Genomic DNA, 18,092 nt, shown 5'->3' with positions numbered 1-18,092 from the left:
TTCACATGTTAAACTAAAGAAAATAGTGAATGTGGTCTTACACCGTCAGCAATTTTTTCTTTCCAGCAAGAAATAAAGATTGCCCATTTTTTGAAAAAATTGTTTTCACATATTACATTTTCTCTGGCACTGATATAACAAATTAGCTTATACATAATTGCTGTATCTCAAATTCTAAAGGACAATTTTGCCAAAGAGGAGTGGATTCTTTTTTCTAATACAGGGATTCTGTATTAGTGATCTGGGACCTTCACTCAGGCCCAGCAGCATGTCTGCATTAAATATTCATTTTAATTTTAAATTGTATATTTATTGCGTCTTTTACTTCTTATATTGTGTTACAATTTGAATTCCATGCAATGCAAATTTTAATTAATTCTATAAAATACAATATAAGAAATACAAGCAGTAATAACAATACAATTAAAAGTTATCCGGCATTAGGCACAGAACATTACAATTGCTAAAGCAGGTAGAAAAATTGTTAAGTGGTCCACCAAGGTCCTCAGCAGTTTTCAGTGGTCCACGAGGAAAACAAGTTTTGGAACCACTGGCCCAATACATAGAAATGGGCATTTTAGCTTCTTTCTGGGCCTACATACAGTCAGGCTGTGCCTTGTCGTGCCACTTCCCCACCTGTGTTTGAAGGTTGGCAACCATGATGCGACATCACCAGACCCTGCTTTGAACCACAGGCATGGGATGCTGCCAGTCCTTGCATATCAAGAGATGGGCTGCTGCTGCTGCTGCTCACAAGGTGACTTCAGACTTACTTCTAATAACTATCATACACCGTACAGAGGCAGCTCCTAAATCCATCGGAATGAATAGGCTTTAGTTTGGCCTCACTCTGCACAGGACAGGGCTCAAGACCACTTACAACTGGATCCTGTGCCCTTGTTTACTTGGCAGTTGACTTCAATGCCTTCTTCTTCCAAAGGCATATAGCCTTAGGCTGTAATCCAAACCACACTTAACCTGGGAGAAAACCCCATTAAATTCAGTAGGGTAAACTTCTGAGCACACATAGTTATCATAGTGCTCTTAGGCCGCAATCCTCTACCTATGAAAATGAAATGGACTGCCTTCAAGTCAATCCCGACTTATGGTGACCCTATGAATAGGGTTTTCATGGTAAGCGGTATTCAGAGGGGGTTTCCCATTGCCTCCCTCTGAAGCTGAGAGGCAGTGACTGGCCGAAGGTCACCCATGGAGCTTCACAGCTGTGTGGGGATTCCAGCCCTGGTTTCCCAGGTTGTAGTCCAACACTCAATGGGACTTGCATCTGACGCATAGGATCACACTATTGAGAGTGTTCCTCAATTTTGATGAGGCGTTTGGTTCATTTGGATTGCATCAGTTTACGGATGCTTTATTTCCTTTTTTAAAATGTTTGTGAAGTGCTTTTAAAAGTTATATAAATCCTTTTTAATAACAAACGTTTACATTGTCGTATACTGTTTCGGAATTTTGTAAATTGTACATCAGTGTTGAAGAAGGGTAGCATATAAATCTTTGAAAACAAACTAAATAATAATGATGATGAAATAGAAATGAAGTCTCAAAATGCGCAAACTCCGATACGACACGGAGAAGGCCTCTGCGAGGCGACTACGAGGGTACGAAGGCGGCCCAGGGTGGAGGACACGAGCCTCTTTCCCAGCCGCACCCTGGAAACCCATCCTCACCGTTCGCAGGCGGAACCCTTGCGCGCAGGAACCAGCTTTCTCGCCGGATCATAGGCGTCGAACGCGCGTGCGTGACGTTGTTGCCGGCGCCCCTGCCGCCGCCGCCGCCGCCGCCGCTTGAGCGCTCGTTGCTGTCATGGCGGCCTGAGGTGCGGCGCGGGCGGAAGAAGGAACGAATCGGGCGGCAGCGGCAACTGCCAGGTAAGGGCTGCGGCAGGCAGGGAGCGGCCCCATAGCCGGAGCGAGGGAGGTCGTGACCCCGCGTGGGTTGGTGGGATAGCATTCCTTGCCCCACTTCCCTCCCCAGAGATGAAGATGGGCTCCCGCCCCTCGCCTCGCTCAGCTTAGGCTATGGGGGGGGTGAGGGAGAAAGGAAGAGCGCCCCTCCTCCCATTCCTCCCCCAACCAACCCACTTTCCTTTATTCCTTTCCAGAAAACCCTCTGCAGCGCCCGGTTCCGTTAGGTGCTTAAGCAATAAGAAACTCCCTCATGTGTGTGGGTGTGTGTGTATAAATAATATATGTGTGTTATGTGTAGGTATAATATGTATGCATGTGTGTTTGTATATATGCATCTACAGATGGTGCTTATAAATGCATATTAAATGTCTGCTCTGTAAGGGGATTTATTCTCCTTACCTGAGAACATGCTCTCAACCGAAAATGCACACAATTTTTTTTGGCGGGGGGAAGGATCTTGCCTTTCCTCGCCTGTGGGGTGACTTGAACCTTTTCAGAATAGAGGCACAGGCTGTGATGCGGGTAGATAATCTTACAATCTGGATTTAATGGTTTTGGGGTGTATGTATTTCTCCCTTAGATGGTGAAGTGTTTTACCTTAGCCGCATACACACTATGCATTGAAAGCACATGACTTCCTTCCAAGAATGCTAGGAGCTGTAGACTACCCCTCACAGAGCTATAGTTCTCAGCACCCTTAACAAACTACAGTTTCCAGGATTCTTTGGGGAAAGGCTTTAAATATATGGTGTGTAATTTTCTTCTAAAAGTGTTAAACCACCTCTGCTGTGTTTGAGGCCCTTTCTGCTCATTCTGTTGAGTGGAGCCCTGGACTCCCCCCCCCAAAAAAAAATCCTGCTCTGATGGCGCCGCTGGACTCAGGATTAATCTGAACCTGCAACTGGGTGGGTAGGCAGTTCTTCCACTGGTGGGTGTGGCTTGCTTAGGAACTGTCCTAGTTGTGCCATCCTAAAGCATGTTCAATCAGAATTACTTTCTAGCAGAGCTTGGAAAAGTTACTTTTTTGAACTACAACTCCCATCAGCCCCAGCCAGCATGGCCACTGGATTGGGCTGATGGGAGCTGTAGTTCAAAAAAGTAACTTTTCCAAGCTCTGCTTTCTAGTGGGTGTGCATTGGATTACAGTCTTAAGGCACTGAACTTCCAAGTAAACCTGCACAGGATGGCAATGTATGTGAATGAGAAACTATTCACTGTTGGATTTCCTTAATGTAATTTCCCCCAACTATCTCCCATCATTCATGACTCGCAGCCTGTCTCTTCCTTCTGTTCCCATGAATGGGTCTTTAAAAACACTCAGAAGTTAATTTAACAAAAATACTGATTAACATGACTAGTGAACAGTTTGAAGCAAAAACAATGTTCAGGTCAATATATTGTGGCAGGTGTAGTGGTTCAAGCCTGTGCCCTGCAAGGCCTTCAAGAATTCTTCTCAGATCTTTAAAAAAAACATTCTGGAGTGTCTCCACTTCACATCCTTCTGTCAATGTCAATTCTGCCATTTTGCTGTGCTCTTTATTTAGTGCTGGTTTTGTGGGCATAGACCCTTAACTGGCCTGTTAGCTAATCATTTTCCCCTTACTCATTTAGGCTGATCTCAGTTCACCTTTTCCTGCCCAAGCACTCTAGTCCAAGCAATGTGAGACATGAAAGGCTAAATATGTGAGCGGGTACTGTGGTTGAAATGGTTATCTACAATTATAGGTGACTCCAAACAACTAATAGTCTTAGGCTGCAATCCAATACATGACTACACAGAAGAAAGCTCCTTTGGGTTCAATGGGACTTACTTGCAGTGTGGTGTAGTGGTTAAGGTGTTGGACTACGACCTGGGAGACCAGGGTTCGAATCCCCACATAGCCATGAAGCTCACTGGGTGACCTTGGGCCAGTCACTGCCTCTCAACCTCCTGAAAACCCAGAGAACATGACCTCTGATATTAAAGAAATCAATAAATGCTTCATGGATTTTTATAATAAACTATATAATACCACACCTATCAAAACAGAGGAACTTCACAATTTTCTCCTTGACTTTTCCCCACCCAGTCTTTCAGATGCTCAAAAAACACTTCTAAACCAAGATATAACAACAGAAGAGGTTTGTACGGCAATCAAACACCTCAAACACAATAAGGCATCTGGACCAGACGGCTTTAATAGCACATTTTATAAAATCTTCAAAGACATATTAACCCCACACCTCACACAATTATTTAATTATATCTGGTCAGGTGGAATTATCTCAGAAACCTGGAAAACATCCCGTATAATAGTTATACCTAAACCAAATAAAGATAAATCAAAAGTGGAATCCTATCGCCCAATAAATCTTAATCAAGATCAAAAATTATTTACTTCTATATTAGCAAACAGAATCAATTCAATGATAACTGATCTTGTTCATGTAGATCAAACAGGATTCATTAAAGGAAGACATATATCTGACCCCATCAGAAGACTGCTTAACATCATATATCACACCAAAACAAACAAAAAACCATTAGGTATTTTATCCTTAGATATATACAAAGCCTTTGATTGTTTAAACTGGAACTACCTAATTAAAGTACTAGATAAATATAAATTAGGAAATAGGATACTAAAAATGATTAACCGATTATATGACACCACTACTGCAGTAATTCGCACTAATAATTTGGATTCTGACCCCATAATAATACAAAGAGGAATGAAACAAGGATGTCCTCTCTCTCCATTACTATTTGCTCTGGCTCTGGAACCTCTAGCCATGAAATTACGCGCACATGCTCAAATACAGGGTTATAAAATTAATAAAACTGATGAAGAACATCTATTAAATTTATATGCAGATGACATGACATTAATGTTAGGAAACCCATCACAATCAGCCTCAACACTTAAACTGATGCTTGAAACATTTACAGAAATATCTGGTCTTAAAATAAATTTCAACAAATCCTCTATAATGTTTTTTCATGTTGGCCCTCAAGACCAATTGATCACCCGCAAAATATTGGGAATTAATATATGTAACTCTGCTTTTAGATACCTGGGAGTCCTGATTCCCAAAAATACATCAAAACTGTTTTATATTAATTATTACCCTTTAATACGAAAAATGAAACTAGATCTCAATAAATGGAAAAAACTCAATATAACCATACTAGGCCGAATAGCGACCGTTCACATGAAAATAATCCCCAGATTTCTTTATTTATTTCAAGTACTCCCTATTCTTATCACACATACTACTATTCGCAAATGGCAAACCATAATAAATAACTTCATCTTTCAAAATAAAAGACCAAGACTAGCAATGACATCCTTTTACACACACACAAATTCTGGAGGTTGGGGTCTTCCGAATTTACATTTATATTACATAGCATTTCAACTTCGCCAACTTAGCTTCATCATAATGAAATCAAACAAATCTTGGATTAGACTAGAAGAAAATATGTTATCGAAAGGCAAGATTTTGAATCTACCCTTCTTACCTATCAACCACAAATGGATTAAAACTATTAACAATCCATATACAAAATCCACATTCTCCATCTGGAAACAATGGCAATTAAAATTATCTTCAATATACTCCCCTTTAACTCCCTTACCTGCTTACCCGAAAGCAGGAGACGATTTTTTGAAAAAATATATAGAAATAGGAGAGGAGAAAAAATATTTTAGATTGAGGGGTTTTTTTCCACAAGGTAACCCAATCACTATTCAACAACTAAAAATTGATATTCCATCTTGGAACTTAGATTGGTTACATACATACCAATTACAAACTATCTTAAAGGACCCTCAAATCAAAACAAATGCTACTAAAAATATCACACAATTTGAGAAAATATTACTAGATAGTGGTCACTCTGGTAAAGGAATAGTCTCTAATCTATATAAAATATTACTAGAAATTGATATGGGAAAACTAACAGGTCTGAAAAACCAATGGGAAAAAGATCTGGGATATCAACTAGAAACATCTGAATGGTCTTCAATTTTTCATTCTAAACACAACAAAACTATTTCTGCAGCACATAAAGAAACTATGCTGAAAACAATTCACAGATGGTATTATACACCAGTACAACTTTCTCATATATCTTCATCAACATCCCCCTTATGTTGGAGTGGATGCAATCAGAAAGGAACATACTTCCATCTATGGTGGAGCTGTCCACAGATTAAAAAATTTTGGACTTCAGTACATACCGAACTTAACAACATTACGAAAGAAAAAATACACTTAACACCGGAACTATTTTTATTATCTTTATTCAAAGATGAAAACAAAACATTAAAATCAAAACATCTGCTATGTAAACTTCTCATAGCAGCAAGACTAACAATATTACAACACTGGAAAAATCAAGATGGACTTAACTTGCAGATCTGGTTCAATAAAATATGGACGATAGCTATATTGGACAAAATCACGCTGCATCTTCGATTTCTAAGAGGTGCAGCAAAACCGGTATTGTTTATGTCAGTATGGTGGAACTATATGGAATACACCTCACAACGAGACCTACATACCCAGCTTTCTTCATCTGCAAAAACTATCTGGTTTTCCTAAACAAATAATAATACTCCTACAATTTTAAACCATCTCATGATAATATTGTATTTAATTTTTACTCACTACAATAATCACCTATATACCAATACTTACCAATATACTTTCCATAACATAGCACATAAACCGAATCAAAACAGGAATTGGCTCTAAAGTGGGGGGAGGGGGGAGGTAATTAAAGTTAAATTGATGTATTTTTGTATCATTATATTATTCATGTTAAATTACTATAAAATCAATAAAAAACAACTTAAAAAAAAAAAACCTCCTGAAAACCCTATTCATAGGGTCGCCATAAGTTGGAATCGACTTGAAGGCAGTACATTTAATTTTTACTCTGTACTGGTTCGCAGCCTTAGTGCCTGAGATGAAAGATGTTTTCTTGCCTGACTGCATTGGAGGCCCATGTGTGAAAATTCATGAAGATGTCATGTTGGGTTTTCAAGAGATGTGCTCTTTTGGAAAGGGAGTTTATATAGGCATCAGGAGTTGGGAACCACTCTGCAATTAGTTATGTATAATTCTGTTTTTGTTTCAAGGCCCTCTGGACCTTTAGATATAGGGCAGTATTCAACTAACTTTTTGTGCTAGTGCTAGAATTAGTGGTAATGTAACAGGATTCCCCCCCCTCTCCTCCCCTCGTGTGTGTCCCATGCCATCCCCAAATCTGCTCTGGATGGTTAGGGAAACCCCCAGAACAGATTTAGGGGGCACATGGGGAGAGAAGAGATTGTTCAGTCGCACAAGGAGAAATCCTTGCGTTGACAGAAAGATTGCCTTGGCGCTTTGCTCCCAAGGATGCACCAGCTGTCTTACCTGAATAAAGTGAGTAGTCCTCCTCAATAAGTCATGTTCTTTGTCTCCTTTTTCCCAGCCTTCCGCAGGTATGTACAGAACTGTTGTTTTTAATTTCAAGGCCGTGTGCTTTGTGCATAAGTAAGCTTCTCTTTTCTCTTGGATTACATTTTTTTTTCTGAACAGGAAACAAAGCTGAGACACATTTGCCATTCTGGCCACGTTCATATTGCTTCTGAGCAATGCTTAAGTAGTGATTACACACTTTTCCTCTTTGAATAGGTTAAAGAGTCTAGAATGGCAGGGGAACAGAAACCGTCCTGTAATCTCCTTGAGCAGTTTATTTTATTAGCCAAAGGCACTAATGGATCGGCTCTGACGGCTCTCATCAACCAAGTCCTGGAGGCCCCTGGGGTTTATGTCTTTGGGGAGCTACTGGAATTAACAAATGTGCAAGAGGTGAGTGTATAGATTGTCTGTATTGTCCTTTTCTTGGCCTTGTCTTCCTACAAACTCTGATCAGCTTCAAAACAAGCCAGCTTCAAAACAGAGTATGCAGCAAGCCTGTTTAACCAACTAGAATTTGTTTTAAATCACCATCTCTGGTTTGGAGGTAATGACGAGCCAGAATTTGTGGCAAGTGGAAGCAAACTCTGCCCAAGTCATTCTGCTCCAGGGATGTGGGGTGGGGGGTAGCTTAATATCTTATCTTGTTCTGAAGCCATTAACTATAGTCCCCAGTTTGGGCAAAGTTGCAAGCTGTGGTTAATTGGTAGTGTTCCTGGTTGTTCACTCACTTGTTTGGAGAGGCTGCGTTCATGGCCAAAATAATTGTTCATAGATCGGCTTATTAAACTGAGATGTGATCACTCAAATGCAGCCATGCAGGCCTTCCTGATCATGCAGCAGCCTGCGAGCGGGCATGTCAGAAGGATCTGTGAAGCACAGTGAATGTGGCATCTCTTCTCTAGGGCAGCTTTCACCAGCATGGTGCCCTCCAGATGCTTTGGACTACAACTTTCATCTGTTCCAGCCAGCATAGCTAATAGTCAGGCATGACAAGAGTTGTAGTCCAAAACTCTGGAAGGCTGCTTTAGGGGCACCGTTTTCCACTTGTAAGGTTTTGCTCTGAACCCAGAAAGCAGGAAGCTCCTTTGCTGAAGCAGCTACCCTTGTCCAGTGCCCTCTCCTTGATTTAAGCAAGCTTGCAATCCTGTAATTTGATAACCTCTGGAATAGTCTAACACTTCTGGCTGTGGATCAGTAGCACTCTTAACAGGCCTCTTCCTTTTTCTTTTCTCATCTGCAGCTTGCTGAAGGGCCGAATGCTGCTTATTTCCAGTTGCTAAATCTCTTTGCCTATGGAACATACCCGGATTATGTAGGTAAGAGGCAGCTGGAGGTCTAGAGAACGTGTTTAGCCTGGATGGATGGAGGCATTATTACGTCTTTGGTTCTTGCTGGGCCAGTCTCTTCTGTAGTCAAGTTCACGAAAGACTGCATCGTGTGCCCTAGTTCCTGCAGGCAGAATTTCAGTCCTTTTCGGATGGAGCTCATCTCTAAAACCGCAGAAAGCTTAGCAAGAGTGTTTCTGATGTATTTGATTTCTATCCCTTGTTCCGTCTCGGAAAGAGTCTCAAGGAGAGCTACATAAAATAGTGAAGCATAAGTACTTTAGGGCTGTTTGACATGTGGCATTACTCTGGGGTAATGTATCTTCTCTCTCCTTCCCCACCACCCCCGTTATCATAAGGTTCTTTACACAGTTCCCATTGTGTTTCATCCCTTCTCATTTCCCTGACTGCTGGCAATTGGATCATTGGTTGTCTCACTGTGCACTCCTTACTCCTGTCCCTGCAGTACTGCAGATCTCTTCGTTGCCTGAGAGTGGAGGAGGAGCAGCAGCCGGAGCTGCGCAGCATCTGAGCTGCTGTACAATGATAGCTGGATGTCCTGTTTCTATCACGGTTCCTTTCAGTCTTTTCTATCTGTTGCTTTGTGTCCACCTTTTCTCCTCCCCCTGTCTGCCTTCTGCTCTTCTCCCTGTGATCTCTTTTGAACCCTGCCGCTTCCCTCCCTACTGATTTTACCTCCCCGTCCTGTTTGGATCTGAAGTATTTCATTGTACAGGACCTAACTTTTCAGGCACTTTGTAAATAATAATGGTGTACTCTGCTCTATGCCTTAGACACAGTTAACTCTAGAGAAATTGAGACAAGTGAAGCTACTTGACTGAGTCATAGTATTGGCCCTGCACTCACTGGCAGCAGCTCTGCAAGTCTTCTGAGGTCATTTCCCCCCAAGCCTTTTTGCTTCAGATCTTCGTAACTGAAGATGCTGCCAGGGCTTGAACCTCGGACCTTCCTCATGCAAAGCACGTGGTCTGCCACTGTCCTTTGGCTCCTTCAAATGTTTCATTGGAAGCCATTTGTCAATCCAGCTGAGCTGCATTGCTGTGACATGAACTGGTTCCCAGTGCACGGCTTCTCCTAGGCCTAAAAGTCTTTCAGCTCCCCGGCTTCTGAAATGTCAAGGACATCGTAAGAGTAATAATATTAGGAATTTTCCTGTTACAAAATCTGCCTTGCCGATAAGTTGTGCCTAAACTTGATCCTCATTCAAAATTTACTGTCTGAGTCTTCTAAAGTTGCCATACGTTCTGCTTGAAATCTTTTAAAGGGATAGCCCTTGTAAAAACACACCATGTATCGTTCCCACGTGTTCAAAGCAACTTGTGGCAGTTGGTTCTGTGTGTCAGGGTGGGCCACCTGCCCAGCTGAGGATACCATGCCAATATTTATTTATTTATTTATTGCATTTGTATACTGCCCCATAGCCGAAGCTCTCTGGGTGGTTTACGACAATTAAAAATTTACAAATATATAAATTTAAAAACACATTTTTAAAAGCAATTTAAAAACTCTTGCTAAAATGCCTGGGAGAAGAGGAGAATCTTGACTTGGTGCCGAAAAGAGAACAGTGTTGGCGCCAGGCGCACCTCATCAAGGAAATCATTCCATAATTTGGGGGCTACCACTGAGAAGGCCCTCTCCCTTGTTGCCATGTTACTTTGTAGTTAAAATATTGGGCTCCTGTGAAGTACGATGGAGGGAATAGAAATAGTTCAGCAACCTTGTATGATATCTGTGAATTTTGTGCCTTTTGTGGATTTCTAGCATGTGAGCTTTCAAACGGTGCCTGTCTGCTCTCTTAAGGATGTCCAGCAGTTCACACCCTGTGTCATACTGCTCCCGCCACCTTTTTGGCTACAAAACGTGAAGAGAAACAGCGGCTGCTGGGAACAAAGTGCCCTCCTCTGTCGGTTTGCAGGTGCTTGCAACTTAAGGAGAGTTGAAGCCTCATCACTCTTGTTTTCTCTTTTTGATTATCGGTATATGACCACAGTAAAATGAACCTTCCTCAACCTGATGTCCTCTAGACATTTTGGACAACTCCCATCATCCCTGACCATTAGCCATGCTGGCTAGAGTTGATGGGAGTTGTAGTTCAAAACATCGGGAGGGTATTAAGCTGGAGAAGTCTGGCCCCGCCTTTTAGAGGTGGGTATTTTGATAGCCATCCCATACGCCTCCATTTGCCAGTGTTTACCCGGAAACGGGAGACCTCTTCCGTCTGGCAAAGAATGTAGCTCATAAATGTGTGAAATCAACAAAAAGTGTTTGGTGATTCAGTTTAGGAACACAATCTGAAGGGTTTTTTCTTCTTCAATATCTTGAACAGCAAACAAGAATAACCTGCCAGAGTTAACGGGAGTCCAGAAGAACAAGTTGAAACACTTAACTATTGTCAGCTTAGCTTCCAGAATGAAGGTAAAGTATTGGCACAGTTAACTAAGACCAGTTTTTGAGACGAACTTCCTAATATAGTGCATGTGTATATATACATGCATGCATACATCAGCTTTTGGAAAGTGCGCTGCCGGCTTCTGTTGCTCTTGAGTGACAAAGGCTGTAGAAAAGACTTCTAGGTCATGAAACATTGGCTTTTTTTTAACAATCAGAGGGAAGTAGAGAGTGCACCTGTTGAACTGGAACATGCCTGCCTGAATCACTTCACCTTTCTTTGATAGTTGGGATTGCAGTAATCAGAGGCCTTGATTGTTTGTTTGTTCCTTGCTATCTCTCCCAAATTGTAACTCCCTCGCATCAGATCTTAACCTTGGCTGTGGACCGCTTGGTAGCTGTGGGCAAACTCCATGTCATCCCGGCGCTCTCCTTGCAAAATGGGAATAATAACCCTGCCCCATTAGGTCTTTCTGAATGAAGCAAGGACTAAAGCAGTTTTTCCATCGGCTACAGCAGATGGATTACCACACAGCATGGTAGTGGGCTAGCCCTGGATATGGTGTTGCAAGTGCTACTGCTGCAGCGCCCCTTCATGCATTTCAAGGAGGCTGTTGTAGTATTTTGTCTTCCAGTTGACTTTACTTAGGCAGCTGCATAAGCAATAAGGGGAGGGGCATTCTACCCCCTGGTGCTCCCCAGCAGAATAACTGATGATGTGTCCTTGCACTGCTATATCTAAAGCCTGCCGTGCTCTTTCGTTCAGTTTCTCTCAAGCCGTTTCAACTCAGGCCCTCATCTTAAATGTCCTCTCCCTTTGGCCAACTCCCACCGCATACTAGCCATCCGGTGGGTGGGGCAACAAGTGGAGATCTTCATGCACAATGGGGACGTGTTCTGCTGCACCTGAGTAGCTCTGATTCCAAGTGTGAGTGTGCTTGCCTTCCTGTTGGTGTGGTCATCACTCAGTTCTCTTGCTGGGCAGCAGGGCTGACTTTGCTGCTCTAAGCACTGATCCTGCAGCAAAGGCTGTTTCCTACTTGCAGATCTCCTGCTGAGGGAAAGAGGTACTGCAGTGCACCAGTGGTTCAGCTGCAGCATTTTTTAATCTCCCTCCCCATCCCACAGATAACTTGACGTGCTACAGGTGCTGTACCACTGTTAGAGCAACTAAGTTTTAACAATCTAAGCCAGCCTTTCCCAACCAGTGTGCCTCCAGATGTTGTTGGACCACAACTCCCATCAGCCTCAGCCAGCATTGCCAGTGGTCAGGAAAGATGGGAGTTGTGGGCCAACAACATCTGGAGGCACACTGGTTGGGAAAGGCTGATCTAAGCTGTTAAAAGTAGACGTTGGCATCTGTCCTGTAAAACAGTGAACCAGTGGCCCTGACTGTATCCTTGAACCACAGCATCTTCTGGTCTTGGATCCAGGGTGGGCCTATTGGTCTGTGTCCTGGAGTGGCAACTTCTTACCTAGACTCCCCTTTTCCCCCCCGCCCCCAGTGCATTCCTTATGCAGTGTTACTGAAAGACCTGGACATGCGGAACTTGCGGGAGCTGGAAGATCTGATCATTGAAGCTGTTTACACGGACATCATCCAAGGGAAGTTGGATCAGCGTAACCAGATGCTAGAAGTGGATTTCTGCATCGGCAGGGACATCCAAAGGAAGGACATCAGCAACATCATTAAGACTCTTCATGAATGGTAAGCTGCCACATGGCAGCCTCCCCCACCCCCAGGCTCCAAGGCTTTCCCTCTCCCCAATTTAGGTAGAACCACACTTTCCCCCTCATGCCATCTGTTTGACATTAACTGTCCCAAGTATTGTGTTCACAGGTGTGACGGGTGTGAGGCGGTTCTGTTAGGAATTGAACAGCAGGTGCTTAGAGCCAACCAATACAAAGAGAACCACAACCGAACCCAGCAGCAGGTAGAGACAGAGGTAGGTAATCGGACCCGATGAATTGCTGTGTTTGTTAAGGCAAGGAGCAAGCAACAGCCCTCACTTTTCAAGCATGCCTGAGGAAATGCACAAATATTGAGATTTTCCCTTGCCTTCTTTACTCATTTCCTCTAAATCTTCTGCCATTCCTCTAACAAGCCTGCAAGATGTCCGTACTTTGGCTTTGCAAGAACTGATGTCTAAAATCAATCCTGAAGTTTAATAATTCTGCTCAGGAAGGCTCCTGTTAGGCTTCTGGTCTCTAGAGGGCAGCACAGTACTGTCTGAAACTACTGTGACAAAAGAGTGATCCTTAACAACTCCCCTTAGATGTTTCCTCTCAAACATTGTATTGTTCACCCAACAGTGTGGCAAAATGCAAGCGGCTGCACGCTTCTGTTCCTCTAGAATCCATCTCTGCAAAATGGGGATGGGGAATATCTGTGGGGGCCCTGCAGATGTTGCGGGGCTGTAGCCAGCATGGTCAGTGGTCAGGGATGGTGGGAGTTGGAATGCAGCAATATCTAGAGGGCCCCCACAGGTTCCACACATCGCTGCTGCAAAACATTCAGATCTGCTTACAACATCACAGTCCTCTTAATTCCTGTCCTCTCCCTGTATGCAATAGTGTTTCCTTTTCTCTCTGTGGAGTTCCTGATGTTTTTAATATCCCTGCACCCCCGTATTTTTCTAATGCAACAAGTGCTACTACTGTTGCCGCACGTTTCTCAGATATCTGAACTCCTGATCTTCCCTCTGCTCTTTGTTTCCTAATGTTTGGAGTGAGAAGGAGATGGATCGGGTCTGGTGGCTTTTGCAGAGCAAATGAGTTTTCATCTTTATAAAGAAAACGGATCTCACAAGCTCTACACCTGCCACGCCAAGCTGTCCTCCTGAGATGTCCAGCATCCCAGGATGCTTTGATAGGGAGCCATGCATGCATCATGCCAAAACAAGATGATAACATAGTCAGGGCAAAGGCTACTGATGAACCTGGAATGAGCAGGAAGGTGGGACAGGAGGCCACTAAGAACCCCCCACTGTACCGCCAAAGATGTGGTGATGGAATTAACGCTTCAAGCAAAAAAAAAGAAGCATTTTTCCAGAGGATATGGCAATTATAATATGATGTGCCTTCCAAGATGCACTTGCAAACTAGGAGCTCAGTGACAGCAGCAGATAGGGTAAGCAAAGGCACTCCTGGGCTGGACACCCCAACAGACATTACCTGCCCGAGGTAGCTGGAGCTGTGAGTGTTCTTCTCGGCTGTGGTGGCCAGAAAGGGAAGACTTGACGCTCAGTGGGAAGACCACCTCTCAGTGGTAGAGAACATCTTTTGCACACATAAGGTCTTGGGCCCGGTCTCTGACATCTTCACCTGAAAGGATCCGGTGATGGGAAAATACCTCTGAGACCCCAGAGAGCCGTTGCCAGTCAGAGTAGACTATGGTAGGCTAGGTGGCTAAATAGTTTGACCTGATCTAAGACAGCTTCTGACAGCCCCTTGACCTGCGTGCTCCTGTCCTTTGCTGTGGCCTTCTGAAGCCAGTCCGGAGAGAGAGCAGCCTCCCTTCCTTCTGTAGCGTCTCGAGGGAAGGAAGTGAGGGGAGGTCTGGATCAGGCCAGGGTCGCCGCTCCTTTCCTCCCTTGTTTCTTTGCCTGTCCGAGTGAGCGAGAGCTCTGTGTGTGTGAATGGGCAGATTCCAGAGGGCTTTTTCGCCTGTAACGTTCTAGCCAGGGAGCTGGCATTTGAGGAATGGGCATGTCCTGCTGGTTCATACTCGCCAATAAACTTGCTGCGTGCGTCTCTCTGTCTCTCCCCCCATCCCACTTCCTTTCCCGCAGGTCACGAACATAAAGAAGACGTTGAAAGCAACCGCTTCCTCCTCGCCCCAGGGGATGGAGCAGCAGCTGGCGGAGCGGGAGTGCCCTCCCCCCACTGAGCAGAGACAGCCCGCCAAGAAGACGTCCAAGGTCAAGGGGCTGGTCTCCAGTCGTCACTGACGCCCGCAGCAACAGGAGGGCTGCGCTTGGACCCTGGGAGGACTCCCACTCCTCCTTCCAGCAGCTTCTGGGCCAGTCTGGGTTCTTTAGGCTGGGGGACCCAGGTGGGTCCAGATTTCAACCAGCAAGGGACACTGCCAAGCTCACTGTCACCTAGGGTGGCCCTTGCAGCGCTGGCGCTTTTTTTTTAATGAGGAACAGGAGGGTACAGTTTGTTCTCAAATGTGGGAGCAGGACACGGGAGAAAAGGCGCGGTTCCCGTGAGGTCCCTGTGTTAGGCCATGGCCTGTTTCCCAGCCGTTTGCAAGCAGGTTCCTGGGCTCATCCCTTGCCCTGTTCCTCAGCAATGTGGATCCCAGGGCAGCGAGATTTGCCTTCCAGCCGAGAGAGTTAGCAGGAGGAGAGAGGGAGGGATTTCTTAGCCTCCCGCTCTGCCACGTACCAAAGGTAAGGCCGTGCTCCTAAGCCCAGGCATTGGCTCTTGTTGCTACCTTCCTTTTCCCCCTGTTCCTTCCAGGACATTTATCTTAGGGTGCAACTCTCTACCTCATGCTGGGAAGGCTGGGGGCCGGGCTGCGTTTACTTGCCACCCGCTTTGCTGACCTCTGCAGCCCAGGAGCCCCTTGCTGGCTTTGAAAGCTCTCGTGTCTTACAGCGCTGAAGTGGAGGAAGCTCTGGGAGTGGGTGGGAGCCGAGCTAGAAGGGCAAAGCTGCTTTTCCGGTCTCCCGCTGCTTCCCACCCACCCCTTCCTGGCCATCCATGTAAGAGACAGGGTTGTTGCTGAAGTTGTGCGTCCTCCGTGTGTGTGTTCCATGGTCACAGATTCTCCCCTCCTGAAACCTTTTTGAGTGTAACGTGTTAAAAACCTCCTTGGGTGTAAGTGAGCGCTGTGAAGAGAGGTTCCCATCTTGACCTCCTGGCCCTGGAAACACCCCCCCCCCCAGCAGAGGGCAGGAGGAGGCGTCCCCTTCTGGCCTCTGCGAGACTTTCAGAACTTGAACCCCTTTCTGGTTGTATTGGACACCCCCTTTCCCCTTTTTCGTTTGTACATTTGTTGGGAGGCTTGAGAATTTACAGCCTTTTATTTTTTATTTGATATTTGTTACGGACTAATTGAAGGTGACTTTGTTAGAAGGTTTGTTTTGTTTTCTATTAAAAAAAGCTTTGAAATTCACACGGGGGGTTGGAGAAATCAGCGTTTTTCGTTCAAGAGATGTTGGTGGGACATGGGGCTGGCGCAGGGCTGGTGCCCCTTGGCTGCTTCTGCCTTCCTTTCCGGTACAGGAATGTCTTTTCCCAGGCAGTCTGGGGAATTCTCATCCTGCTAAGAGGAATCTCTCTTCACAGAGTGCCAGTCCTTCTGCAGCCATAACAGCATCATCCACAGGCAGAGTGACGTTTTCAGCAGGCTCTAGGGGACCCCCAAGATATGCCTGATTACAGACAATATTTGGAGAGGTACCCCACCCCATACAGCCTAAGGAGGGCTGCTTGTGGTCAAGGGGGCACAGAATTTTGGCTGCTGCAAGGTGGGGGACGCAAGGCAGAATGGGGCATCTTAAGATCCTGAACGGCAGCCCTCCACCTTGCAACATTTTGTTGTGGGTCCTGTGTGGAGGAACCTTGCCTTCATTTTCCTTAATCTTGATCAGAGCCTACAAAAGTTACTAGCTCATAAAGAAAAAATGGAGCCCGTCCATAGGTTTCATTCCTTCTGTGGCACGGAAGAAAGGAAGACCCTCTCCTCGTCTGTGACAAATGCATCCCTGCTGTTTCCCACCGTGGTCCGCCAAATCCTTCCAGGAGGATGTGTTGACAAAGTCCCCTCCTTCTCTTCCTCCCCAGCAGCTGGTATTCCGAGGTAGACTGGTTTGAGCATGGCAGCTTCACTTAGTTATCATGGCAAAATGTGTCAATAAGGCCTCCCAAGAATTTGCCATCTAAGTGAGTCGCTAGTATTGTACCTTGCAGCTCAGCTCCCTGGAAACGCCCTCTTTCCTCTACCCTGTAAGGGGAGGGGCTCTTTACTAAACCTGCATGACCCAAATGAAATGGATCTGCATACAGAAGAGTTGCCAGACATGTTTGGGGCATTTCAAGGGATCATGCAGCATTGGCTGGGGGCATTTCTGTTTCCTAAACGCTAAAAGACTGAAGGTTGGTGCTCAAAGGACACTTGGACTGTCAGAACAATGCACTATTAATACATCCAACGTGGATGGTTTTGGGTGCTCCCTAACTACCTCTGGGTTCCTGGACCTTCTGTTCACCCAAATGAGCAACCAGAGGAAATGTGAGTGACTGGAAGGGCAGGGAGTGATGCTTCATCTCCTGTGGTTCAGGCACACATTCTCCCCTCCCTAGATGAAACGTACCCTGCACATTTTCTGCCCTGCCTCCTGTGATGGAGCTCATGCAAGAACTATTGTTGTGCTTTAAGGTTTAAGGGCACCAACTTTCTAACAGCCGGGCTGTCTTCGAGTAGGAGCCTGAACCTGCCTTCCACTGAGACGGTTGGTCTCTCTAGCCCCGTGCCATCTGTGAAGGTTGGTGGTGGGGAGGGGGAGGTCTTTCCTACATTCCTTGCTGAGATATTTTTAACTAGTGTTGCCAGAGATAGTGAACTTTGCTCTCTTGCATGCAAAGCCTTTTCATTACCACCGAGTACTGTTCACTCTTGGCTGGAAGAAGGCAGGCGACTGCCTCTAGCACTTTAAGGAAAACCCCAAAACCATGGTCTCGTGCACTTCTCCCAAGAGCTGGTTGCTCCCACATGGAGACATTTGCTTTTTCCAAAATCCCCTGCTTGGGTGTCTCTTGGGTCCGTTTGAGTGTTCCTTTGCCCCGCTGCTAGTTTGGCACGAGTGGATTGTTGAAGCACTGAGCTGGAATATAGACGGTTGAATGGCAGTGGTGGCTTCTGTCACAGCCAGGCAGCCTCATGCTTGTTAGTTTGTTTTAGCTTCTAGGGTGAATTTGCAAGTGTGAGTGAGCTGAAAGGCAGCGATATCGGCCAGTCGTTCTTTGT

General features: G+C 45.1%; 1 protein-coding gene across 1 annotated transcript; it reads left to right on the top strand.

Annotated features, from left to right (window-relative positions):
- The first annotated feature begins 1,683 nt into the window (after nt 1–1,683).
- Nucleotides 1,684–16,238, top strand: COPS7B (COP9 signalosome subunit 7B). The gene is made up of 7 exons (XM_061637538.1): nt 1,684–1,889; nt 7,593–7,769; nt 8,620–8,695; nt 11,052–11,140; nt 12,619–12,821; nt 12,954–13,059; nt 14,905–16,238. The coding sequence occupies exons 2-7, from the start codon at nt 7,608–7,610 to the stop codon at nt 15,061–15,063; spliced, it is 795 nt and encodes a 264-aa protein (XP_061493522.1). The 5' UTR covers nt 1,684–1,889; nt 7,593–7,607; the 3' UTR covers nt 15,064–16,238.
- Nucleotides 16,239–18,092: the final 1,854 nt, after the last annotated feature.

This window comes from Rhineura floridana, chromosome 7, assembly GCF_030035675.1.
Source record: "Rhineura floridana isolate rRhiFlo1 chromosome 7, rRhiFlo1.hap2, whole genome shotgun sequence".
Lineage (NCBI taxonomy): Eukaryota > Metazoa > Chordata > Lepidosauria > Squamata > Rhineuridae > Rhineura > Rhineura floridana.
The sequence above is the reverse complement of the archived record's forward strand: the minus strand, read 5'-3'. Positions and strand labels throughout refer to the sequence as shown.

What these genes read in the sequence shown, in the direction of transcription:
- COPS7B (XM_061637538.1), top strand. Translation starts at nt 7,608, where the DNA reads ATGGCAGGGGAACAGAAACCGTCCTGTAATCTCCTTGAGCAGTTTATT. An exon ending in GCTTAGCTTCCAGAATGAAG is followed by an intron (nt 11,141 to 12,618) that starts GTAAAGTATTGG and finishes CCCCGCCCCCAG; the next exon opens with TGCATTCCTTATGCAGTGTT. An exon ending in AGCAGCAGGTAGAGACAGAG is followed by an intron (nt 13,060 to 14,904) that starts GTAGGTAATCGG and finishes CCTTTCCCGCAG; the next exon opens with GTCACGAACATAAAGAAGAC.